The sequence below is a fragment of the Leptopilina heterotoma genome, unplaced genomic scaffold (genome assembly GCF_015476425.1).
Source record: "Leptopilina heterotoma isolate Lh14 unplaced genomic scaffold, ASM1547642v1 Lhet_47, whole genome shotgun sequence".
NCBI classification, from domain to species: Eukaryota; Metazoa; Arthropoda; class Insecta; order Hymenoptera; family Figitidae; genus Leptopilina; species Leptopilina heterotoma.
Window position 1 is genome coordinate 1906479 of NW_025111098.1, and position 27349 is coordinate 1933827.

General features: G+C 25.0%; 1 protein-coding gene across 1 annotated transcript in view; it reads right to left on the reverse strand.

Moving 5' to 3' along the window:
* The window catches only part of LOC122507385, a 47588-nt gene that overhangs the window by 16084 nt on the left and 4155 nt on the right, over nucleotides 1-27349 (reverse strand). The window contains exon 2 of the mRNA XM_043620059.1: nucleotides 6566-6984. Within this exon, the coding sequence (XP_043475994.1) occupies nucleotides 6566-6984 (419 nt within the window). The remainder of the gene's footprint in view (nucleotides 1-6565; nucleotides 6985-27349) is intronic.

The following is a 27349-nucleotide window of genomic DNA, read 5'->3' on the forward strand; positions in this document are numbered from 1 at the left end:
CCGACAGATCTTTAAAGCGAATATAAGAACCAGTCGGAATAAAAGAGAACTATGTTCTACTCCCCTGACAGTAAACAAGGGATCGAAATATACTATGGATGGAAAAGTAAATAAGAGGAAGCAAGAAATGGAAATAATTAGAAGAAATTTCAATTATTTTCTGAAATCTCTTCTGAGAGTCAAAAAGTTGGAGGCAAACTATTCTTCTTTAGTTTTTTATATTTAAAATTCAAATTAGTTTTCTCTTCTCAAAGGAATTTATTTTAACTAGCATACTTAAGTTTAAGAAATAAATTCTGCAATTTACATCTTTTAGAAATATATTATTTTTACAACGATTTCGGTCATTAAGTTTTACTCAAAGTCAAAGTTTAATTTATAAATTCTTTTCAGCAGAAGCTAAAGGTTTAAAAATTAAGATGCCAGTTATCGATACAAGATTTACTGGCTCACGGATTATTATTAATGTAATTTGACCAGGTCATTGAACACAACCGGCGTAGATAACGATTTTGATAAAGTGCGAGAGCTTCCAAGGGACTTGTATCGAAAGCTATATTCGATGTCTTAGTGAGACAAGTAGGGCTGATATTTATTGTACTCGAGGGATCAGGGAAGTGCGATAACTAAACTTGCGTTTACTCGTCCAAGTTCGTGTCCCACCTGAATAGTAGATTATAATCCAATGTCGAACATCGTAGACGGGGTTTCAAACTTGCCTTTTTCATTTTACCTCCTTAATGATTGGAATTAGAGAATATATTAATTGAATAACTACTAAAGTCTACTTAAAGAGACAAAATTATTCAACTTTTTAAAGCTTAAGGTGCACAGACATCTGACAAAGCATGGGCAACGGCTAGACTCATTTTTTTCAAAATATTTTACTTCTCTATTTAATTTCAAACATTTTCCAAAGTATAGGGATAGACTCTGTCAAAGTATGGACAAAAACTGGAATCAATTTTTGTTAAATCTTTTACATTTCTATTCAAGTTTATTAATTTTCCGAAGTATTGAAAGAGTCTGGCAAAGCATGGACTATTTATTAAAAAATGAAAATTGTCACAAAAATTGATTTCAGCTGTTCTCCTTACTTCTTCAAACACTTTTAATACACAAAATTCGCACACGATAATTAATTTTAAAAAAGTAGCAAAAAGTAGCTTTCAAACTAGAAAAAGTAGTAAAAAAGTAGTTATCGAAAAATGAAACTTGACGACCAAAAAAACTCTTCTTAGACACTTCACAAAACTGACAAAAAATTCCATTCTATATTTTATTTTCCTGAACTTTTCCTAATTTCCATAAAAAATATTTACTTCTTTCTTATCCTGCTAATAACTTGAATTTCTCCAACGAATTTTATTATTCATCAAAGAATTTAAATATATACAAAAATATTTTAATTCTTCCGAAGAATTTAATAAAAAATTTGTAAATAATTGATTTCTTTCGTCTAATTTTATGTAAATTCTAATTTAAATAATTGAATTCCTGAGAAATTTTAATTATTTATGAAAAGAATTGAATTCTAACCAAGATTTTTACAAAAAAATTTTTAAATAATTGAATTCTGCTTAACAAATTTATAAAAACAGTAGATATTGAAAATCATTGAATTGCAAAAAGTTTTTAAAAATAATTAAATTTTACAAAGATTTTTGACAATAACTGAATGTCTGTATTAAATTTTCTTAAAAGTATTTGAATTTCTAAAAAACATTTTATTAGTTTATGAAAATAATTGAATTCTTGCGAACGATTTTATTAGAATTTTTTAAAATAATTGAATTTTCCAAGCAGAAATTTATTAGATTACTTTTAAAAATAATTAAATTCTTCTAATGAATATTGTTATTTATGAAAATAATTTAATTTTCCAAAGAATTTTATTAAATTTTTTAAAAAGAATTGAATTTTCGGGAATAGTTTTGTTATTTATCAACATAATTTAATTCTTTCAAAGATTTATTTATGTAAATAATTGAAATCTTAAAAAGAATTTGATTAAAAACTAAAAGAATAATTAAATGATTTCAAAAAAAATTAATTAAAATTGCATTTTAAATAACGTATTTCTTTCGATCAATTTTATTAAAATATTTGAAAATAATTGGATTTCTGTGAAAAAAGCTAATATTTTTGTAAATAATTGAATTGTTCCAAAGAATTTAAAAAAACATTTTTTTAAATAATCCCGTGTAGAAATCACCATGCTATGCCTAAAATGATTATTGGCCCTAGCTTGGACCTAACTTGGCAACCCCTTTTTATATATCCTGGGCTGGTCCTAACTTGGTACTAGCTAGGAGATCCAGTTATGACTTAGAAAAATTTTTAGGAAAATAAAGTGTCAAAATTGATACATGAAAAACATGTAAAAATTGATAAATATTCTCAATTAATATTTATAAAATTAATTGATAATCATATTTGTTTAAACAATTTATTGTTTGACATAAATCAGAAAATTATACAAATATTATAAAATAAAGTTAATTTATTAATTTATTAATTCAGCAATTGTTTAAACAAATAATTGTTATTTACTAACTTTTTACACAATCAACCTAGAAACTAGCAGTTTTTTCTAATTTTGCAATAAGTAAATACTCAGATTAGTTAATTGCAAAACTTTAAAAGACTACAAGTGTCTAGATGCTTTATTGTCTTAAGAATTAATAAATAACAACAATTTTTTGTTTAAACAAATGCTGAATTGTTAAAATTATAAATTATCTTCATATTTCACTACTCAAGTGTAATAATCGCGAAGTTAGATAAAAAACTGCAAATTTTTAAGTAATTTGTTACAAAAGTTAATAAAACAGCAAAATTTATTTATTTATTTAAACAGATACAGACTGCAATATAATTATCATTAGTAAAATATATTTCTAATTTCGTTCGCTGATTTTGAGTTTCGTTTAAGTTGGTGCTAAACACTAAGAGATATTGCAATTCGAATGTGGGCTGACCCACCCAGGTCCAACCCAGGACCTACCTGGGCTTCCTAGTTTCATTAGCAAAAATTTCTAAGTCCAAGTCTAAAAAAATTTTTGCAACAAAAAATTAATGCTTAAAATGATTTAGAATAATGAAAAACGTGTTTTTAACATAAATTTTTTTGACATTTTTTTAAAAAGTGGATCACCCGCTTAATTAATTAGGAAAAATTTCCAAGTCCAAAAGACGAATATTTTTTTTAGACCAAGAAATTAATGTTAAAAATGATTGAGAACAATGAAAAACCTGTTTTTAACGAAAATGTATAGATATTTTTTTTCTTGATATAATATAAAAATATTAATTTTTGAATTTTTATATTTGGATATTATTTTATTATTATTGTCGTTGTTAAACTATTTTTTTTATTTATTATCGTGTATTAGTGTCAATAATTACTATATTGAATCATCAAAAGCAAGTCCACAAGTCACTGACAATAAAAATTTTCATCTCAACTAGTTTCATTAGCATAGTGGTTAGGGCGTTAGTCTCGTAGTCCGTAGGTCGTAGGTTCGATTCCCGCGTGCGTTAGATTTTATTTACTTCTTAGGTTTGCGTTTATTCCGATTTTTCTGCATTGTATTCGTATAAGTATGCAATTTAATGATTATATATACTGTAAAATAATTTAATTAACAAATTTCTAATTTTTTTTATAATTTTTAATGTATATATTAGAGGAATATATATTAATCTCTACATATACTAACATTATTTATGAATTCGCTTTTGGTCATCACTTAATTGAAAAAAATTATAATTAATTAAAACTAATACTTATTATTAATAATTTAGGTTATTTCTTTAACAAATATTATTAACTAATTAAAATTATAATGAAATAGAAAATACTGTCTGAGATGGTCCTTTCTAGGTCCTAAAATGGACCCATAAACTGGTCCTAACTAGGCTCCCAAGTTAGGACCAGACTAGAATCGCATCACCACCCATTGTTGGTCCAACCTACACTGCCAACCTAGGACCAAGCTATTAACAGGGCAAAATAGGTAGGACCTGGCTAGGACCAATTTTCATTTTCCACACGGGATTTATTTTTTCGAGGAATTGAAATTAAATTTTTAAGAATAATTAAATTTATTTTTTAAACATCATTCTTCATAAATTGTATTAAAAATAATTGAATTTTTGCGAACGATATTATTAACATTTTTTTAAATAATTGTATTTCTGAGGAAATATTTATTACTTTTAAAAATTATTGAATTCTTTTGATGAATATTGTTATTTATGAAAAAAATTTAGTTTTGCAAAGACTTTTATTAAATTTTTTAAAAAGAATTTAATTTCTGTAAAAATTTTGTTATTTTTGAAAATAATTGAATTCTTTATAAGAATTTTTTAAACATTGTTTTAAATAATTCATTTTTTTTTTTGAAATATTTAATAAATATTATGAAACTCATCTTATTTTAAATAATTGAATTATTGTGCTAAACTTCTTATATTTTGGTAAATAATTGAATTCTTCCAAAGAATGTTAAAAAACATTTTTTTCAAATAATTGATTTTTTCGAGGAATTGAAATCAAATTTTTTAGAATAATTACATTTCTTAAGCAATTCTTGTCAAATAGTATTAAAAATAATTGAAATCCTGCGATGAATTTTATTATTTATGAAAATAATTGAATAATTGCTAAGAATTTTATTAACATTTAGGAAAATAATTGAATTCTTGAGAAGAATTTTATTATTTATGAAAATAATTGAATTCTTGAGAAAAATTGTGTTATTTTTGAAAATAATTGAATTATTGCGAAAAATTTTATTAAAATGTTTAAAAATAATTTTCTCAAAGTAATTGAATTCTTTAGTAGAATTTTATAAACATTGTTTTAAATAGTTAATTTTTTCAAAATATAATAAAAATTATAAAAATTTTATTTTAAATAAAATTGAATTAGTGTGAAAAACTTTATTTGTGAAAATAATTGAATTTTTCGATTTATTAATTGAAAATAGTATTAAAAATAATTGAAATTCTTCGATGAGTTTTATTATTTATAAAAATAATTGAATTCTTGCTAAGAATTTTATTAAAATTTTCAAAAATAATTGGATTTCGGAAAAGAATTTTGTTATTTATGAAAGTAATTGAATTATTGTGAAGAATTGTATAAAAATTTTATAAAATAATTGAATTTTTTGAAATTTTTTTTTGAAAATTCTATTCTAAATTAATAATTGCATTCATGTGGAGATTTTATTATTTATGAAAATAATTGAATTTTGGATGGATTTTATCAATTTTTTTTAAAAAATAATTGAATTCTTTTTTGGAATTTCATGAATATTTTATATATTTAAAATAATTGAATTTGTAATATTTTTTGAAAATAATTGAATCGTTTTAAAAAATTTAATTATGATTTTTGAGAATAGTTTTTTGATTTCTAGTACTAGCGAATTTAAAGTAAGTGGAAATTGTCAAAAAAAACAGAAATAGTATCTTTTAGTGGCTGAAATCTAAAAAAAAGTATCCAAATAGTAGCATAACGTAAAAAAGTAGTAAATGCCCATACTTAGCCAGACATTCAAATTGACTAGAAATGTGATGTAAAAATGATGATTTTCGAGTGTTGCAATTTTTCCATTGTAATTTTTGTTGCTCTTTATTTGAACATTTAGAAATGAAGTTAGAGTGACAGCCCTTGTTTAACTGCACATGTAAACGCGATACAAATACTGAAGCCACCACCCATGTTTATTTTTAACGCATTTCAAATTGAGTAGAGTGCGCGACTCAATTTTAAACCCAGGACTTTTTTACTGTACGTCCATAAAAAGGTAGAAAGAATCTTATTTAATAACACGTATAAAAAAGGAACAATGATGGCACCTAAATGAAATTGCGAAGTGCGGATGGCGAAGTGAAAAGTTGTAAGGTTTACTTTATACACAGTGTCAGACCCCGCGGGACGTCGTTGAGCTCGTTACTGCTTTGTACTTTGTACTTAGATTTTACTATACAGTGGCAGTTTCGTGTCCCAACGTCATTTGCAGGAATACTACTTGGTTCGTGCGTGCTTGCATTTGTTAAAGGACCTTCCCACTTAATGTGAGCAAAGGGTATTTACAAACTAATAATGGAAACCTACACAGTAAACGGAATGCAAAGTATCAGATACAAAACTGTTACAGTTTAACTATGAAACCGGAAATTACTCCAGACAAATAACTAAGGAAATAAAAGACGTTACTTACTACCTTAAATAAACTACTTTTGGTCATTAAGCTTATGATGCTTGTATTTCTTCCTGAATAGTGAATTAGAACAGTTTTTTAATTTTCTGTTCATCCGGAAGTTGTAAACATTTGAATATCTGCATTTTGAGAGAAGTAACAAGGATATTAGAAAGGTTTATTAATCAGAGTGTCATTCGACAATCTGAGGGTATGTTTCGACCTCGGTTTCGACACAAGGAAGCGTAAAGTAGTTATTCCAATCTAATCCAATACTTTTTGATAAAGTCAACTTATTGTAATTCTTCATTATGGTTTATGGTGAATAATTATTTCTCAAAGTAAAATACCTTGGTTTTGGCTGCATGAAAGTCATCGGCGATGTTTCTGAGATTAGCGCCGACGGTAACCCATTTCCTCTCCTTGAGCGTTGCACTTAAGTTTAGGTGACCTGAACAGCAAGAACTGTTGCATTTCTTTGAGTCTGAAGGTCCTTTATCAGGGATTGCACTTTCGGATGTTAATCGACGCCTTCGTGGTTTGGGTCGTGGACTCGGTACTGGAACATTGCACTCTGGAAACTGGAATGCTGCATCTCTTGTTGGACTGTTTGGTGCCGAGACAGTTACTTGAGGAGTAGATGCTGGAAGTTGTTCCACAGCTGAGAGCACTAAGTCTGGTAGAGGCAATCTAGACAAATCGGAATCTACCAGAACAATAGACCGCTCTCGAGATCCAGGAACGTCACCTGATCGACGTGGTAACCGATCTGAAAATAGACAAATTATAATCATTAAACTCTCCAAGAAATCAAAATAACATTAGGATATAATAGAGTAAAGATTTTTTTTAGGATATAATAATATACATTTGTATAAGTCTAGGTAAAAATTATACAAATAAAAACTGTATGTGTGTTACTGCGTTGTTTATAACAGATAAAATAATAAAATTTTTTACGCACTGCTCTAAGGAAATAGTTTATTCTGTGTGTAAGTGAAAAGATTAATTTATCTTAATAGCGATAAGTTTATCGATATAGGAACAAAATTAGACTGTATCTACTTTTTTACTTGAATATGGTGATTACAGTTATAAGGATGCGAATAAAGCGATAAGTTCGATGTATGACCTCGCGATAAGAGGTAAAAAAAAAATGTAAAATAAGATTAAATGTCCCGTTGACAGTTATGCACTTTGCTAAATTCCGACGATCTCTTTACCCAATTACACAAAAATAGTATAATAGTTACTTTCAACTTTTCTGCACAAAAGATGAAAAATAAAATATGAATTGGAATTTAGTTTTAATATTATTATAACTATAATAATCATACATTCTGAGACAGGGAATTTGGGCAAAAGTCATGGATTTTTATTAAAAGTAGTGGAAAAAATTAAATTTTTAGAATTTATAAACAAAATTCTCAATTTTTGTGTTTTTTTTGTTTGCTTCATAAACTATGAATTTACCACGAATTCTAATATACAAACTTTAAATTTTTCTACTTTTTTCTATTTCTGACAATAATTTAATTTCAAATAAAATTCTTGAACAACTATATAATAAAATAAATAAATTATTTAATGAATAATTTTACTTAAATTATTTCAAAATCAATTCAATTTTGAAAGAGTTGCGTTTAAAATTTTCATAAATAAATTATCTTCAAACGGTTTCAATTTGAACTTTTAGAAAATTTCAATTTTGAATAAATTCAATTAGAAATTTTAATCAACTTAGATTTTTGAAAATTTTTCTGAAACTAGGTAAATTTTTTAATAGGTATTTAATTAATTATTAAAAATAATGTATGCATAGAAGAATTTTAGTTGGAAACATTAAAAAAAATTTAATTTTGGAGAAGTTACAAATAATTTCAAAAATTCAATTATTTTCAAAAGTAATAAAATCTTTCGCAGAAATTCAATTATGTTCAAAAATTTTTAAATATTCTCGTCAAAATTTCAATAATCTTTATAAATAATAAAAAACCTTCTCCAAAATTCAATTATTTTCAAAAATTTATAATAAAATTCGTCTTCAAAATTCAATTATGTTAAAAAATTATTAAATATTCTCGTCAAAATTTCAATTATTTTCAAAAATATAAAATTCTTCTTCAAAATTCAATTATTTTCAAAAATTTTAATAAAATTCTACGCAGAAATTCAATTATGTTCAAAAATTATTAAATATTGTCGACAAAAATTCAATTATTTTCAAAAATATAAAGTTCTTCTTCAAAATTCAATTATTTGAGTCATTCCATTATATTTCGACTAAAGTCGTTGCTGACTAATTTTAAAAAATTATAATATTTGGCAGGAATGATGTTAAAGATATTTTTTTGAGTATGTTGTAATTATATTTTTAGTATGAATTGGAATATTCTTTAAAAGTAAAAGTTTGGTCTGGTAATCAGGGAAAAACAAAATAAAAATTTTTTTGGCAACCCTGATTGAGTGTACAAATTTTTAAAAACTAACGTTTTTTTAGATTTATAATTTCAATAGTGAATAGTGCGAATTATAATTGAAAAAATTTGAAGCCAAAATAAAAATATATTGTCTCCATTTTCTTTTGTTTTGGTTTTTTAAAAACTTTACGGACTTCAGCGTCATGAAATACATGCGGAGAATAATTAAATGTCAATAGTGGTGAATCTAGAGAAGGGGTTGCGAACCCTCTCTGGGGGCGAAAAGTTCAAACTAAAAAAAGGTTACATGGTCGACGAATGCCGCATTCGAGGATGACCCTCTGCAGCAAAAGAATGGGATCTGCCACTGAATGTCAAATCAATGAACACCTCACTTAAAAGGTTTTCAGGCAAGTTTTTTCGTTAAACCCTCTAAAATAAGGTTTAAAATAGGTACTTCTCGAATTAATAATTTTCAAGATGAAATTCAATTACTTTTCTTCACTATGAAATGAACGCAGTGAATTGTGAGGTATTAAAAAGCGTTGCCGATTAAATTAACACCAAAAAGGATTTTTTAAATCCTTTTTGGTGTTATTTTAACACCTCACGATTTACTGTGTAAAACATTTGAGTAAAAAACATTTTAGGCGTGATATGTCTACACGAGAATAGATGAAAAATAAACATTAAATTGAAGTACCAATTTGCTTTCACATTTATACTGTTTTATGGAATAAATAGATAAGATCGTATGATTTAGATAACGTGTGACTTATGACATTTTGTCGGAAAAGTGGGAAAGTGTTTTCTTCGGAAATGCCTACGTAAACATGTGCATTTTGCAAGCTTAGAAAAGTGGTTTCATCGGATTGGACTTCATGATAGTGTAGTTGATCGAATATAGGTGACGATGTGGTAAACCTCGTTGCACAAGTGAAAGAGCTGTGGACTCAAAATGTCAAGGATGCCACCACGTGCAAGTACGTAATGCACAATGATACCTGGAGGCGCAAGAATTGTTATTTTGTCACACACGCCTCGTGCGAGTAATAAGCAGCATAAATAATATTATGTCTAGATAGAAAAAAAATCACAAAAGATACAAGTACCAATATTTTTCATCCATTATAAACTTTTGCGACATTATTTTCTGACTAATGTATTTTTTTGTCCTTTTCTTTATGCGGTATGGTATAGTAGCATAAAACTCAAGTTTTTAATTTTCTCTAAATATTTTGGAGAAGGATATATTTATTTTTTGTAAATTTTACAACTGCGAGATCGAGCTTAAGAGACAAAGTTATACACACATCTTTTGTAATTATTATACCTATCAAGAAAAACAATAAATTCACGATGAGATCAAGCTTAATCAGGCTCGATTAAGGCTCGTTCAGTGTTGAATGAGGGTGGATGAGACGCAGTGAGAGCAAATCTGCTTCAAACTGAAATGTTAATTGTAATACAGTTTCTTGCATTAAATGGTACCTACCATTTAATGGTAATTTAAGGCTGGTTATTAAATAGCAAGTTGAGATCAATATTGTATAAGTTTGAACCATGTTGAGAAAATCATACTCTGTTTAATTTTTTTCTCATATTGCAATTTATAAAACGTTAATCAATGAAAATGATAATAATAATTATGTTTATATTATACTTAATATAAACAAGTTAAGTTGTTTGTACTTTAATTACTAGTTGTACAAGACTGATAAAGGCAATTTTTTATAAAGATAATTTTTCATTACTACTAACACAACTATTTAAAAGGAAGCCTCTATAACCGCAACAAAGAATCACCACATTGTGATCTCGTCATTCAAGGCTAGTAATACTCTCTCTCTCTCTCTCTCTCTCTCTTTCTTTCTCTCTCATTGAATTCATACACGGAAAAATTAGTTGCTTACAACTTTAAATGCTTTTTAGTGAAAGAGTCTTATACGTAGACGAATATTTTTAATAATAAGCTTAAAAAAATGGAAAAATTAAAATTTAATAAAAATAATAAAAAAAATAATATCCAAAAAAGAAAATTAATCAAAGTAAAACAAAAATTTAAAAAAATTTAATTATTCTATAAAATGACGCAAATGTTAGTTAACGAGCCGCAAATAATAAGACTCAAACTCTTGAAATGCTCAACGATACATGTTTAGATAATGTTTTTTTTCTTTTTCTCTTTTTATACGTACAAAGAAACAATTATTTTCTTGTTTACATAAATTAGATTTAACTTATAAAAATAAAGTTTACGTACATTATATCAAACAATAAGTATTTTTGTAATGGAAATTGACAATTAAATTTTAAAAGGATAAATTAAATGCTATAGGTTTGCTTTCATGTTAATTATTTTACAATTTTTATTTACATAAAAATTAAATTCTCATTTATATCTACTACAAACTACTTTAAAATTATTTTCAAAATTATTTTCAAAATTATTTTCTAGAATTTTTAACTTAAAATTCTTCTCTAAAGCAACTATTTTTGGATTATTAAATAATTTTTAAAAAATTTCTTTGAAAATTTTCAAATACATTTTTGATAGGAATTCAATTAAAAAAAAAATTAATTTTAGAGAAATTATTAATTAAAAGTACGAAAAATTCAAATTTTCAAATATTTTAATTTGAAACATTTCCAAAATTCAATTATTTCTAAAAATTTAAGCTATAATGCATTTTATATTCAATTTATTATCTAAAATTTAAACTAAAATTCATTACTTAATTAATTTTTATTGGAAAATTCTACGACAATTCAATTATTTAAATACAAAAGTAAAGAAGTTATTGAATAATTGAATATTTATTAAAATTGAATTCTAATAAAGAATGTTATCAACAAATTTTCAAATAATTGAATTCTTTCGAAGAATTTTAATAAAATTTTTAAAAATACATTACATTTTTTGAGGAATTTGATTAAAATTGAATTAAAAATAATTGAAATCGTACAATGAGTTTTAGTTATTATAAACATAATTGAATTCTTGCAAACAATTTCATTATTTATGAAAATAATTGAATTCCTAAAAATAATTATATTTATTTAAGAAAATAATTGGATTCCTGTAAAAAATTGTATTATTTATAAAAATAATTGAATTTCGGAGAAGAATTTTATAAAAATTTTTGAAAATAATTGAATTTCGAAGAAGAATTTTATATTTTTGAAAATAATTGAAATTTTGACGAGAATTATAAAAAAATTTTTAATATAATTGTTATATTGCGAAAAATCTTATTAAAATTTTTGTAAATAATTTAATTTCGGAGAACTTTTGAAGATAATGGAAATTTTGACAAGAATTAAAAAAAATTTTTGAATTTTATTAAAATTTTTTAAAATAATTGAATTTTGGAGAAGAATTTTATTACTTTTAAAGATAATTGAAATTTTGACCAGAATTTTTAAAAATTTTTAAATATAATTGAATTGTATTAAAATTTTTGAAAATAATTGAATTTTTAAGAAGAATTTTATATTTTTGAAAATAATTGAAATAATTGAAATAATTGAAAATAATTGAAAATAATTGAAAATTACTTTTGAAGATAATGGAAATTTTTACAAAAATTAAAATAATTTTTTGAACAGAATTGAATTTTGTGAGAAGAATTTTATTACTTTTGAAAATAATTGAATTTTTGCGAAGGATTTAAAAAAAAATTTTCAAAATAATTGATTTTCTACGAAGAATTTTATTATTGTTGAAAATAATTGAATTTCTGCAATCGCAATTGGAACTTTTCCAAAATTCAATTTTTTTTTTACTGTTTTTAACTAAAATTTTTCTAAAAATCCATTACTTTTAATAATTAATAAAATATAAATTAAAATTTTTTTAAATTTTAGAAGAATTTGTATTATTTAAATTTTTCAAAAATCTAAGTTTTTTTTCTAATTAAATTCATTTAAAAATTGATATTTTATGAAATTTGAAATTAGAAACTTTTGAAGTTTATCTATTTATGAAAATTGTAGATTCACCTTTTTTAAAATTTAATTAACTTGGAAATATTTAAGAAAAATTATTCATTAAATAATTTCTAAGTTATAATTTTATGATAATTTTTCAAGAAGTAAGTTATTTAGAAACAAATTGTTGTCAGAAATAGAAAAAATTGAAATTGTATTGGAATTCGTTATTTTATATGTAGTTTATGAGGCTTCACAACAAAGACACAAAAATTTAGAATTTTCTTATGAATTCTAAAAATTTAATTTTTTCCAGTACCTACTTTTAATTAAATTCGCGACTTTTCCATGTTTTTTTAAGGTTTATAAAATTACCTGACATTTCAAGGTTTTCCAGGTTTTCAGGTTGCGTGGCAACCCTGTAATAATTTTTAAAGGCAGTTTTTTTCTTATAAAAATTGATACTTATTGAATAATATTTCTGCATTATTTGAAAGATGTCATCAACCGTAATGTAAGAGAATGGATATAAAAGTACGTTGCTATGGATAATATTGCGTTATAAGTGTTAAGCATAACGTCTTATTTATTTATGTTAATGAAACTCGATGGCGCAACGCAAGTATTTGAGAGTAAAGAAATAGCAATAAATTTGTGAGATTGTCATATTGTTAAAATATTCATTTTTTATGTTAGATGTGATATATTAGACACTAATTATAAAAGAATTGCCGTTTAATTTCTGAAAATAGAAAAAAATGTTCCTTTCTGTAAACAAAACAAATGCGCTAGTAGACAAGAGAGTTGGAAAATAGTTTACTTGAATTTGTCAAACTTTTGCTATTAACTATAGGCAAATAGCAGGTTACAACTTGGAACAATCAAGTTCTTTGAAATATATAAAATTACGTGGTGCGCGATTATTGTAATATTGAGAATAGCGAGTAGGCACTGGCAACTTTTCCCCATCAGACCCCTACAATAAATAAGGCAAACTGGCTATTATCCTACTACTTCCCAAGTTCAATCTCCACACGGGTAGTGAAGCGAATCAAAAACTGCAATGCGCACGTGGCGCACACCCGCATGCACTTGAAGTATATGTACATACGCAGCAAAGTCCTTTTACTACGGAGCCTACTAACGTGGCAGCATATGCGATTACATGAGTCACATCGATCCTTTTGTACGTAGCGTAATACAGTTCGTTAATGCTATTATCCCGTTAGAAAATTCATATACTTACATGTTCATTTACACGTTCACGTTATAATGTTCGTGCACCGCACCGATACAAGAGCGTGTAACTGAGAAACTCTGCAAATAAAATTCGCTCGAGAAATTGCTGCCATAAACTTGTGGTTAAGAATTTTGGTTCAACTATCTATATGGTTATTCAATCTTTCAGATTAGAACGCAACTTTATGCGGCATTTTCGCCAAATTGCACCTTTTTCAACCAAATTGCACAAAAGGAGAAAATGGGTGAAAATTCGTCGAGTATAATAATTCTTTTGTGTAAATTCAAAGAAATCAGAAAGAAATAGCAAATTCAATGCAAAAAGAAGTATCTTAAAAGTGACTACAAAGTTACTTTAAAACATCTTATATCAAGATGTTCCTTTCCTAAACATCTTATATCAAGATGTTCCTTTCTTAAACATCTTAATATAAGATGTTTTAAGTAACTTTGTAGTCACATCTCATAACAAGATGTTTCTGGCATAAACATCTTAATATAAGATGTTTTTGATAATATAAGATATTTTTAATATAAGATTTTTAATATTATTTAAGATGTTTTCAGCCTAAACATCTTAATATAAGATGTTTTCAGTAACTTTGTAGTCACATCTTACACTGTAAAAAGAAAGGTACTAATTTAGTACGAATTTTGGTACTATAAATCGTAATTTGGTTCTATTTTAATACCAAAATCAGCTCTAATTTAGAACCTTTTTTTTACAGTGTATAACAAGTTGTTTCTGGCCCAAACATCTTAATATAATATGTTTTTGGCCTTAATATCTTAATATACAAGGCTTGAACCAAAATGAAAGTATATTTAAAAGTACGGACTTTACGGAACAAAAATGAAAAATTACCGACCAATTACTGACAAAAATATAACCAGTCCGAGTCAAATAAGAGAAAATTTTACTTAAAACTAGAAATTAAATTTTTCATAACAATAAAACAAGAAGATATCGATCGACTCCGAGTAAAAATCAATTTTTATAATTATTTTTGAAAAAGTTCTTCTTTGATAATTTTTAAATCCATTTGTTTACAATTCAATTTCACGTGAAATTTCAATTATTCGCAAATTGTTCAATTAAATATAAATTAGAAAAAAAAATCTACAAAATATTTCAAAAAAATTCAATTAAACCTTTTGAAAAAAAAATAATTTCACAGAATTGTTAGTTAAAATTTAAATTGTCAAAAATTTTAATTTCAAACCTTTTCAGAATTCAATTATTTCTAAAAATCAATGCTATAATGCTTTATATAGTTGACTATATAAAGCATTATAGCATGGATTTAAAATTTTAAATGAAATTCATTTTTAAAACCATTTTTATTAGAAAATTCAACTATAATTAAATTATTTAAATTCAAAAGTAAATAATTATTGAATAATTTAATGTTTTTTAAAATTGAATTCTCAAAAAGAAGTTTATCAACAAATTTTTAAATAATTAAATTTTTTACAAATTCTAATAAATTTATAAGAATACATTACATTTTTCGAGGAATATTGATTAAAATAGCATTAAAAATAGTTGGAATTTTGCAATGAATTTTATTATTTATGAAAATAATTGAATTTTTGCAAAAAATTTTATGAAAATAATTGAATCTTAGTAAAAAAATTTTATTATTTATGAAAATAATGAAATTATTGCGAAGAAATTCATAAAAAATTTGTAATTAATTGAATTCCTTGTGGAATTTTTTATTATTTTATCAATATAATTAAATGTTTACGCAGAATTTCATTATAAAATTTTGTTAAATAATTGAATTCTTTCGGAAAATTTTATTAAAATAGTACATATTGAAAATCATTGAATTAAGGAAAATTTTTAGAAATAATTAAAATTTTTGCCGAGAATTAAAAATAATTAAATTCCTGAAACGAATTTTATTAAAGTTTTCAAAAATAAATGAATTCTTGCGAAGAACTTTCTGAATTTTCTTTTTAAATAATTGAATTCTAGCGATGAATTTTATAAAAATCATTTTAAATAATTGATTTTTTTCGAAAAAGTTTATGAAAATTGTATTTGAAAATAATTAAATTCCTGAAAAAAATTTCATTAGTTACGAAAAAAATTGAATCTCTGTAAAATTTTTATATTATTTATGAAAATAATTGAAATTATTGCGAAAAAATTTATAAAAAAATTTGCAAATCATTGAATTCTTGCAAAAAAATTGAATTTTATTTAAAAATTTGATAATAATTGCATTTTTTGAAGAATTTTATTATTTATGAAAATAATAATTTAATTTTTGGGAAGAATTTTTTAAATAATTTTAATAATCCTAATTAAATTCTTTTAAAGAATTTTTTTGAATTTCATTAAAATAATGGAGTTTTTTCTAATAATTTTCATTGAAAGTTTGCAAAGTAATAGAATATTATATGAAAAATTTCTTTCAAGTTTTTACAATAATTGTGTTTTTTTGTTTTTTAATATTTTAAATTAAGAATTTTATTAAAATTTCAGAAATTTCAGAAAATAATTTAATTTTTTCGAAATTTTCTTTAATTTACTAAATACAATCGAATTTATTAATTTATTGTATTGAAAATAATTGATTTTCTGCAAAGAATTTTTCTATTTATAAAATTAATTGAATTCTTGCGAAGAATTTTACTATCTATAAAAATAATTAAATTTTTTCGAAGGATTTATTAAAATTTTAGACAATAATATTGAATTATTTCGAAAAATGTTATTAAAATTTTTTTTATAATTGTATCCTTTCATGAAATGTTATTGAAATTGTATTAAAAATAATTGAATTTTTGCGAATAATTTTATTACTTTTAAAGATAATTGAAATTTTAACCAGAATTTTAAAAAGTTTTCGAATATAAATCAATTTTTGCGAAAAGTTTTCTTAAAATTTTTGAAAAAAATTGATTTTTGGAGAAGAATTTCATTACTTTTGAAGATAATTGAAATTTTGACCAGAATTTATAAAAATTTTTGAATATAATTGAAAGTTTGCCAAGAATTTTATTAAAATTTTTGAAAATAATTGACTTTGAGAGAAGAATTTTTTTATTTTTGAAGATAATTGAAATTTTGTTGAGAATTTAAATAAAAATTTAAACGTGATTGAATTTCCGCAAAGAATTTTATTACTTTTGAAAATTAATTGAATTTTTGCAATCATTTGTAACTTCTTAAAAATTCTCCAAATTATATCGTTAAATTTACGAACTTTTCTTGCTTTTTGAATTAAATTACGGACTTTACGGACCATTTTTTAAAAAAACTGACTTTCACGGACTTAGTTCGAGCCCTGCTGTAATATAAGATGTTTTAAGTAACTTTGCAGTGACTTTTAAGATACTTAATTTTGACAGTGATTGAATAAAATTTTTGGAATGAAAACACGGCCCTGCAGGAATTATTACAACTGTAAAAATGAAAAAATGACAACTGCGATTATATCTGCTGTCATTATTTAAATTCAGTGATGTCGAATGAAACGCAATGTGTTTAGCATTGTCACTGCGTACGTGAACGATTGTAAATATATACAGTTCAGCATGTGGTTTGAAGCGAGCACGCTGAACTGCACAAAGAACCTATCTCAAGGCCGTAAGAACTGCAGCGTTCTAATACAAGCGCGAATAATGTATGTGGTTGAGCGCGCGAGCAGAGTAAAAGTGCTTCATGACACGCGTATTACCATCCATACTAATATTTCTTGCACGTGTATCTCGACAAGAGTCTGTACGTACACCTACATATTAGTCACTTCACATGTGTATGTAAAGCAGTGTCTCATAATTCGCCTTCGCTGAATGCGCTGAATGCGCACTTTTTATTTCAATTCACTTTTGCTGCTTTTCCGGAACAAGAGAGTTTCTGTGTACTGCGTGGTAATTTATCTCCAAAAACCCCCAAGATTTTCGTGAATTAACTGCGATCCTTTTCATTTTATATAAACACCAATTTACTTTAGTAACAACAGTATAAAGTATGCACTAGCCTACCGTCGGAAAGATAAGAGATATTTATGATACGAAAAATTTAACGATGAGAAATAGTTTATTAACACGGAATACTAATGTCCAATCTATTCTTTTTCCAATTTTAAAATTTTAAATGCAGGCTTCACAGATAGTCTCTTTTTCCCCTTATGTCCCCTTTTTTCAATTTTGCCACCTTTTTCACCTTTCTGATGATTTTTTACATTTTTCCCCTTTTCTCATGACTTATTCCACTTTTTCACCTTTGTCTATAATCAAAAACAAAAAAATTTCTCTTTTTTTAAAAATTTTTTTCAAAGTGTAATCATAAAATTAAGACGCAATGCGTTTTATTTTTGATTTAGATTATTAACACCACAACTTAGATTTATGACAAATTTTAATAACTAAAATTCTTTTGAAATTGGTTAAATTTTTTAATATTACATATATTTAATTAATTATTAAAAATAATGAATATACAGAAGAATTTTACTTAAAAACAACTAAAAAGTATTTTTAAAAATTCTTGTCAAAATTTCAATTATCTTCAAATGTAATAAAATTCTTCTCCAAAATTCAATTATTTTCAAAAATTCTCGTCAAAATTTCAATTATCTTCAAAAGTAATGAAATTCTTCTTCAAAATTCAATTATTTTCAAAAGTTTTAATAAAGTTCTTCATAGAAATTCAATTATGTTCAAAAATTGCAAAAATTTTGTCCAAATTTCAATTATTTTAAAAAATATAAAATTCTACTTCGAAATCAAATTATTTTTAAAAATTTCAATAAAATTCTTCTTAAAAATTCAATTATATACAAAATTTTTTTTAAATTCTGGTCAAAATTTCAATTATTTTCAAAAGTAATAAAATTCTTCTCCAAAATTCAATTATTTTCAAAATTTTTAGTAAAATTCTTCGCAGAAATTCAATTATATTTAAAAAATTAAAACAATTTTTGTCAAACTTTCAATTAATTTTAAAAAAATAAAATTTTTTGAAAATTTAATTATATTCAAAAATTTTAATAAAATTCATATCAGAAATTCAATTTTCAATTATGTTCAAAATTTTTTAAATATTTTCGTCAAAATTTCAATTATCTTCAAAAATAATAAAATTCTTCTCCAAAATTCAATTATTTTCAAAAATGTTAATAAAACTCTTGTCAAAATTTCAATTATTTTCAAAAATTCTTCTCAATTCAATGATTTTCAATATCTACTATTTTAATAAATTTTTCCAAAAGAAGTCAATTATCAAAACAAAATTTTTGATAAAATTCTACGCAAATATTGAACTATTTTCATAAATAATGAATATTTGACAGGAATTGAATTATTTACTAATTTTTTATAAATTTCTACACAATAATTCAATTATTTTGATAAATAATAGAATTTTTTTTATATGGATTCAATTATTTTGAAAACTAATAAAATTTTTTAGAGAGATTAAATTATTTTTACAAATAATAAAACTTAACGCAGAATTTCAGTTATGTTTGGTACAATTTTAAACGAATTTCTCGGAAAATGTAATTATTTTTCAAAATTTATTAAAATTCGTCGAAAGAATTCAATTATTTAAAAATTTGCTGATAAAATTCTTTATGAAAATTCATTTTTAAGAAGTAATCAATTATTAAATAAATTATTTATTTTTATATTTGAATAATTGAATTCTCGTAGAATTTTTAAATAAAAATTGCTTCATAAACGAATATTAGTTACAATTGAGGAGCCGGGAAGAAGAACTCGCCGAGCGCTCCAACGCATGCGTTAATATCAGTCGGGTAGCAGTGACAGGCCCAGAGGCGCTCACTGCTCCCCGACTGATATTAGAGAATACGTTGGCGTGCTCGGCGAGTTCTTCTTCCCGGCTCCTCAATTTTAGATAATAATTTAATATTTTTATGTACTAAAAAAATAATAAATAAAAGCATTATAGCGTGAATTTTTAGAAAGAATTGAATTTTAAAAAGGTTTCAATTTTAAATATTTGAAAATCTACGCAATTTTCATTCAAATTGCAGTAGTTTAATTATTTTCCAAAATTTTAATAAAAATCTTCGCAGAAATTCAATTATGTTAATAAAATTTTAAAAATTTAATTTGAATTGAAGTTTTTGAAAAATTTGTAATTGTTCTTAAAAATTTTATTAAAATTCAGCGAAAGAATGTAATTATTAAAAATTTTGTTGATAAAAATTCTTTATGAAAATTTAATTTTAAGAAACATTATTTAATTATTCACTGTGTTATTAATTTTTGTATTTAAATAATTTAATTCTAGTTTAATTTTCTAATAAAAACTGATTTAAAAATGAATTTCACTTAAATTTTTTGATAATAATTGAATATTAGAAGCATAATAGCATGAATCGAAAACTATAAGAAATTCGAGTATTAGTACATTGTTAATATAACTTTTAACATATTTTAACATTTTTGGTTGTTTTTATATTTTTTGTCCCCTTTCTGATGAATAAAGGTCCCCTTTTTACCTATTTTGAAGATAAAAGATATTGTGATACTTTTAATTGTAGTTCATATGTTTAAATTACTTTCATCGATTGTTATGATAAGATAAGATGGTATCGTTTGAAATGTAACAGAACCGAGTTGGCGATAAGAAAAGATAGTTTTCTGCCATCAGAGCTGCAGAAAGCCAGTAAGTAGCATGTTGAAAGTGAATTTCCATCTATACCTGGGAGGACTGAGACGAATTCTTATCAATACTCGAACTGAAAGTGTTAAAACGTATTGGACTAAAACTAAGCAGAAGTGAAGTGTGATTTAATTACAATGCTAATGTGCAATATTCTGCAATTGTAAATTTCCCTTTGTAATCGTGCAATGGTAATTACTTATCCTTTGTACCTAGCTGTTTTGTAACGCGTCGCACATCCACATCTAGAGTCAAAGGTCGAAATTACATTTCAATTTCAATTGCTTTTGATCATTTGCAAATCTAATACAGCGATGTATCATGTAATGAAGATAAATATGAAATAACTCACCGGCAAATTGAAAACAATGTGCTTTTTATACATTATACTAAATACAAGACACTTTTAATTGATATCTCCATATGCCAATTGCATATAAATTATCAACTTTGAATAAATATATACCTATCCTATACTCTACCGTCGGCAATTGTCGGTAAGCGTACGGCTTGCACGCGGCCACGCGCACAAAAAATATATATTATTTAGTAAAAAATATGTGAGAAAATTTAAAAAACATCGTTAAAAAATATTTGCAATTAATGATACAAAAATTAACCTAGGTTTTTTGGGAGTTGAACTTTTTTAATTTTCATGTCTGCCATATTGGATCCGCCATTTTGAATTTTTTAAAACTGACCCCAGATTCGTATTCAGCGACCCCAAAAACCCCCAGATACCAATTTGTAGGAAAATTAAATGATTTTTTCAAAATTCGTCCGCCATCTTGAATTTTTAAAAACTGACCCCAGATTCATATTCAACGACCCCAAAAACACCTGAGTAACGATTTTCTAGTGAATTCAGCAAAAAGAAAAATGCGTGACTCGAAGGGTTAAAGATGAGATATAACTGTAACTAATTTTATAAAAATCTATAACGAAAAATTAGTTAAATAGTTGAATCTAATTTTTCTTTATAGATTTTTTTATTGCAATGTGTTTATTAAAAATTATTTCTACACTCTTCATGGGCATTGTCCAGTATTTAGAAAATCGTCAGCCTCGGCAATTTATACTGGGTAATATCGTCATTAAAAGAAATTATGTCTGTTTGTCGAGTTGTACACTGTTTAAATCGAAGGCGTAATAGTAGCGCAGTCATCTACCAAGCAAAGCAAATTGCTCTACGCGAAGAGACAGCAGGTCTCTCTTGGAAGACAAAAGCTCTTTCTCTCTCTCTCTCTTTCTTTCTTACCCACTCACTCACTCAATCTTTCTCCTTACGTATACACACAGGGAAAGCAAGAAGGTTGTTTCTGCTATGCTGGTAGAACGGTTGCGCTTCATGCAGGCTAGTTTCATCAATTTTCCGCTTTGCGCGCTACTGTACTTCCACAAATGAGTGGCTCGCTTCTACTCGCTTCCCTTCAAGTAAAGCTGTTCGCCCCTGCCTGCTTGTTAGATGACAGAACTACTATACTGTATAGTATAGTGATTCTCTTTTTTACATTCTCACTCACCACATGAGGAGGTGCCCAGTACAATATATTCTTGGAAATTTACCTTAATGTTAATGGTAAGATTCGCACCTTTCAGACTTCGCACTCGATAATTAATTTTAAAAAAAGTTACAAAAAGTAGCTATCGAAAAATTAAACTTGACGCCAAAGAAACTCGTTTTAGACATTTAAGAAAACTGATAAAAATTTCATTCTAAATTTTATTTTTCTGACTTTTTCCTAATTTCCATCAACAATATTGCTTCCTCATAGAGGAAGGATTGTATTAGCAAAATTTTCGATTGTGATTTTTTGACATATTTATAAATTTTTTTTTATTATGCCTAATACTTTAGTACTTTATATATGCACAGGAACTCCCCGTATAAATGTTCTAAATAAATAAAAAAAAAATTCGACGTATTTTGACCTCTGAAGTCCAAAAAACGGATTTTAAAAATTTGTCCCGATGTGTGTGTGTGTGTGTGTACTAACATTACATTTGCCTCAATATCTCAGAACGGGAAAGAGCTAAAGGCCTCAATTTTTTTTTAAATTGTAGGTCTCTCCGGGGGACATAAAATGAGATTATTTTCAACCCGATTCATAAAGTTTAACTATATTTTTTTGCATTTTTCATTTTGTAAGAAAACGTTTTTTGGCCATAACTTAAAAAAAAGGTTAGGACACCTATAAATGTTTTCTTAAGTTTTGTAGAGTTTTTCCAGACGCATCTTTTGAGCCTTCATTGAACATTTTTCGTCTATATTAGCCTGAGATATTAAAGTTTTAAAAATCTAAATTTTTCGAAAATAATACTTTTTTGAAAATTTTGTTGAAAAATATAAAAGTAACTTTGAAAGTATCATTACCAACTTGTAGAGCATTAAAAACGCTTCGATGCAAATTCTATAATTAAAATAATTGAATTCCTGAGAAATTTTTCCTATTCATAAAAAGAATTGAATTCTAACAAAGAATTTTACAAAATTTTTTAAAAATATTTTGTAAATAATTGAATTATTCAAAAGAACTTTAAAAAAAACTTTTTTTAAATTCCTGTAAAATTGTAATAAAAATAATTGAAATCCTGCGATGAATTTTATTATTTATAAAAATAATTGAATAGTTGCAAAGAATTTTATTATTTATGAAAATAAATGAATTCTTACGAAAAATTATATTAAAATGTTTAAAAAGAATTGAATTTCAGTGATAATGTTTATTTTAGTATGAAAATAATTGAATTTTGCAAAGAATTTTATCAAAATGCCTCAAAATAATTGAATTATTTTCGGTAATAATTTTGTTATTTTTCGATATAATTTAATTCTTTCGAGAAATTATTTATGTAAATAATTCAATTCATGGGAAAAATTTTATTAAAATCTAAAAGAATAATTTAATTTTTTAAGAAGAATTTTATTACTTTTGAAGGTAATTGAAATTTTGACGAGAATTGTTTGAATTTTTAGAAAAAATTGAATTTCTGCGAAGAATTTTATTAATTTTTTTGAAAATAATTGAATTTGAAGAAGAATTTTATTAAAATTTTTGAAAATAATTGAATTTTGGAGAAGAATTTTATTACTTTAGAAGATAATTGAAATTTTGACTAGAATTTTTAAAAATATTTTGTTTTTTGAAAATAAAATAATAATTCAATTTCCAAGAAGAAATTTATTGCTTTTAAAAATAATTGAATTCTTAGGAAGAATGATATTAAAATGTAAAAAAAAGAATTGAATTATTTCCAAAAAAAAATAATAAAACTATAGTATTTAAAATAATTCATTACCTTCCAACTTTATGAGAATATTTGAAAATAACTGAATTTCTGTGAAAAATTCTAATATTTTTGTAAATAATTAATTTTTTGATGTGTTGAAATAAAATTTTTAAGAATAATTACATTTTTTGAGCAATTCCTGTAAAATTGTATTAAAAATAATTGAAATCCTCCGATGAATATTATTATTTATGAAAATAATTGAACTATTGCGAAAATTTTTATTAAAATGTTTTAAAAAAATTGAATTTAAGTGAAAAATTTTTATATTTTAAAAAATAATTGAATTCTTCATGGGAATTTTTTAAACATTGTTTTAAATAATTATTTTCTTCGAAATACAATAAATATTATGAAAATTTTATTTTTAAATAATTGAATTCTTATGTGGAAAACTTTATTTGTGAAAATAATTGAATGTTTCGATTACTTAATTTAAAATAGTATTAAAAATATTTAAAATTCTTCGATGAGTTTTATTATAATTATGAAAATAATTGAATTCTTGCTTTGTATAAAAATTTTGTTAAATAATTGATTTTTTCGAAAATGCTATTCTAAATTAATTGAATTCCTGTGGAAATTTTTTTTTTTTTGAAAATAATTGAATTTTGGATGAATTTGATCATTTTTTTTTTAAATAATTGAATTCTTTCACAAAATTTCATGAAAATGCTAGATACTGAAAATAATTGAATTCCGAATATTTTTTGAAAATAATTGAATCGTTTCAAAGAATTTGATTATAGTTTTTTGGTTTCTAGTATTTGCGAATTTAAAATAGTGTAAATTCTCAAAACAACAGAAATATTAGCTTTTAGTGACTGAAATCGAAAAAAAGTACCCACATAGTAGCATAACGTAAAAAAGTAGTAAATAGTATAGGTTTTAGTAGATGCGAAGCCTGACCTTTACAATGACGACTGGGTAAAATTTAAGGACATTAAAATATGTCCGCAATAGCGAGCTTTAGTAGCTTAAAGATTAACTTTTGCTGAGCGTGGTCACATCGTTAGCTGTAAAGTGTCGTAACTTGTAAGATGCGAAACGTAAGCACCGTAATAGGGACAGTTAGAGAGAGAGTCCAAGTTTTATGTTTCACTCTCATTGTTCGCGGTGCTTACGCTTCGCTTCTGACAAGTTACGACTTATAGTCAGTTTTAAGCCTAAGTGTAACCACTCTCACTGTAACTTAACTCTGAACTTCGTGTAGTAAGCTTATACCTTTAGAATTATTTATTAATCTTATACAAATCTAGTTGACCACATAGTTGAAATTGATCACAATTCTTTTGCTGCATTAAACAGCAAATTTTCCAAATGTTTTCCTGTGTTATTTTAGGAATTGTTGTTTTCCATCTTTTCAAATATTTCTAATGCCTATAAAAAGGTTTCACAATATTTTAATTATAAATTAATAGCGCGAATAATAAGATGAATCAAGAGTAATGACAACAATGTAGTAGTTTTATGTAGTTCCAAATTTAGGTTTGTTTGAAAAATTCTAAAACCTATGCTACCATATAGTATTCGCGTAGTATTACGCCAGTTGTAATATTTCCACATAAGAATATAGTCAATAATACAATTTCAATAAAACAACATTTCCTCTCACTGGTGATGACGGTCAATAATACCATTTCGCTTAAGGTTTTATATTGCATTGCCTACCTTTAAATTCGCATCGTCAACACGATTTCAGCGTTCTTCCTTATTTGCTACCATCATGCGCATGGAAAATTGAATCGGAAACTTTCTTCCCTACCGTATTTCCAATACCCCACATTTCCGGTGGAGTAATATGATTTTCTGAATTCAATATGCATCGTCCTATATGCATCACTGCACAATCATTTATATTGGTAACCCGCTATTATTTATATACACATACATTCATAACTTCAAAACTTGGGTTTTACTTCTTTTCAGTTCAACCATCGAGAAAGAAAATATCATTTTCCACAGACAATAAAATTACAAGATTTTCATATTCTCTTTGTATAAAAACAAATATAGTTACGAATTTAGAATTTTCAAAAATATTACAAAAAAGAAAGTCTAAAGAAAGATTAAAGAATAATTTAAACGTTTCACTTCGAGTAACTATTTCTTGAATTATTTGAAAGATCATCATTCTCTCATCTTTTTATTTTTGATAAATACGGGTAAATATTTCCGAATTAAATTCTGAATTCTTGATGGCATATAGATAAACATTTATACTACAAAATATGCGATCCTCGATGCGATCAAAATGTTAAATATTTATTGAAGTGTATTTTGGAAATGTTTTACAACTCTGATAACGTGACTGTTAACATTATAGGAATTTCAAAGTCTTGAGCAAGCAAATTTAATCCAAAAGAGTAGAGTAATAAGAGGTTATTAACTTTTATGTCAATGTTTTCAATTTCTTTTATCATCAACAATTCTTAGTTTGTACAATTTTCGACCTTATTTCTGACCCTCTGGTATAACTTGAACCAATTGCTTATAATAATCTTCATTAAACTCTTATTTGCAGTTCCATCTGTACAACGATACTGCCAAAGCTATATAAAGAATTTAGCATCTACTTCCCCTTTGTGTTTAAGATTAATTTTGGCAAATTTTTATATTTTTCTGAAACTGAACATATTTCTGAATTTTTTTTTTTTTCTTTTTTGGTTGAACAACATTCATTATAAAAAATAAATATTACTTTTAGCTCATTTTTGACTAAAATCGTTTACATTAGAACCACTTTAACGGTTTAGAAGAAGAAAAAGAAAAAAGAAAGAAAGAGCAAAGATTAGATTAAAAAATAAGATTAAAAGAATGAATTTAAGAAAAAGGAAAAAAATGCAAAACATAAGAGGAGTTGCAGTATAAGTAAGAGAATGAAATCTACGCATTACGTGTAAACGACCTTTTGATGAAATTCATATGTACATGTATTCAGTTATATACTATTTATATTATTATTTTTATTATCAGTATTATTATATACTACAATCGTTGAACAGTGAAAGTACATATTGTGTCATTAAATTTTCTACTTCGAAAAGTTTATGTTATACAGAATCCAAGACAAACAAAGCGAAAAAACTTCAAATTAATAATTATTGAGTATAAACCTAGTGAAATTCGAAAAAAATAATATGTGAGAAAGAAAGTGTGAGAAATAGTAGTGAATTTCGCGTTACTTTCGCTTATGCAATAATTTATCAAAGGAATATATTAATAAAAGCACTTTGTGAATTGTATAAAGAGAGTGAAAGCGAAAATAATTAAAACATTAAGAAAAACAAAAGTGTATAAATTCAGAAGATACTTTAAAAAAAATTGCGGATTATTTTAGAAATTATACACTTGCTTTATATATGATATAACATTCTGCAATAATGACAATACATCTGGAAGAAAAAATGTTTGTTACTTATTCATACATCGCTTATGAGTTCAATACATTTGTCTTCAACACTCCCCGGGTTTACCAGTGACTAAACATTGAATAAAACTGTAATCCATATTGACTGAGTGCATTAATACTTTACGGATCCTATGGGTCTCTCTCTCTCTCTTTCTTTCTTATGTATAATTTTCTCAATACACTACTCGTC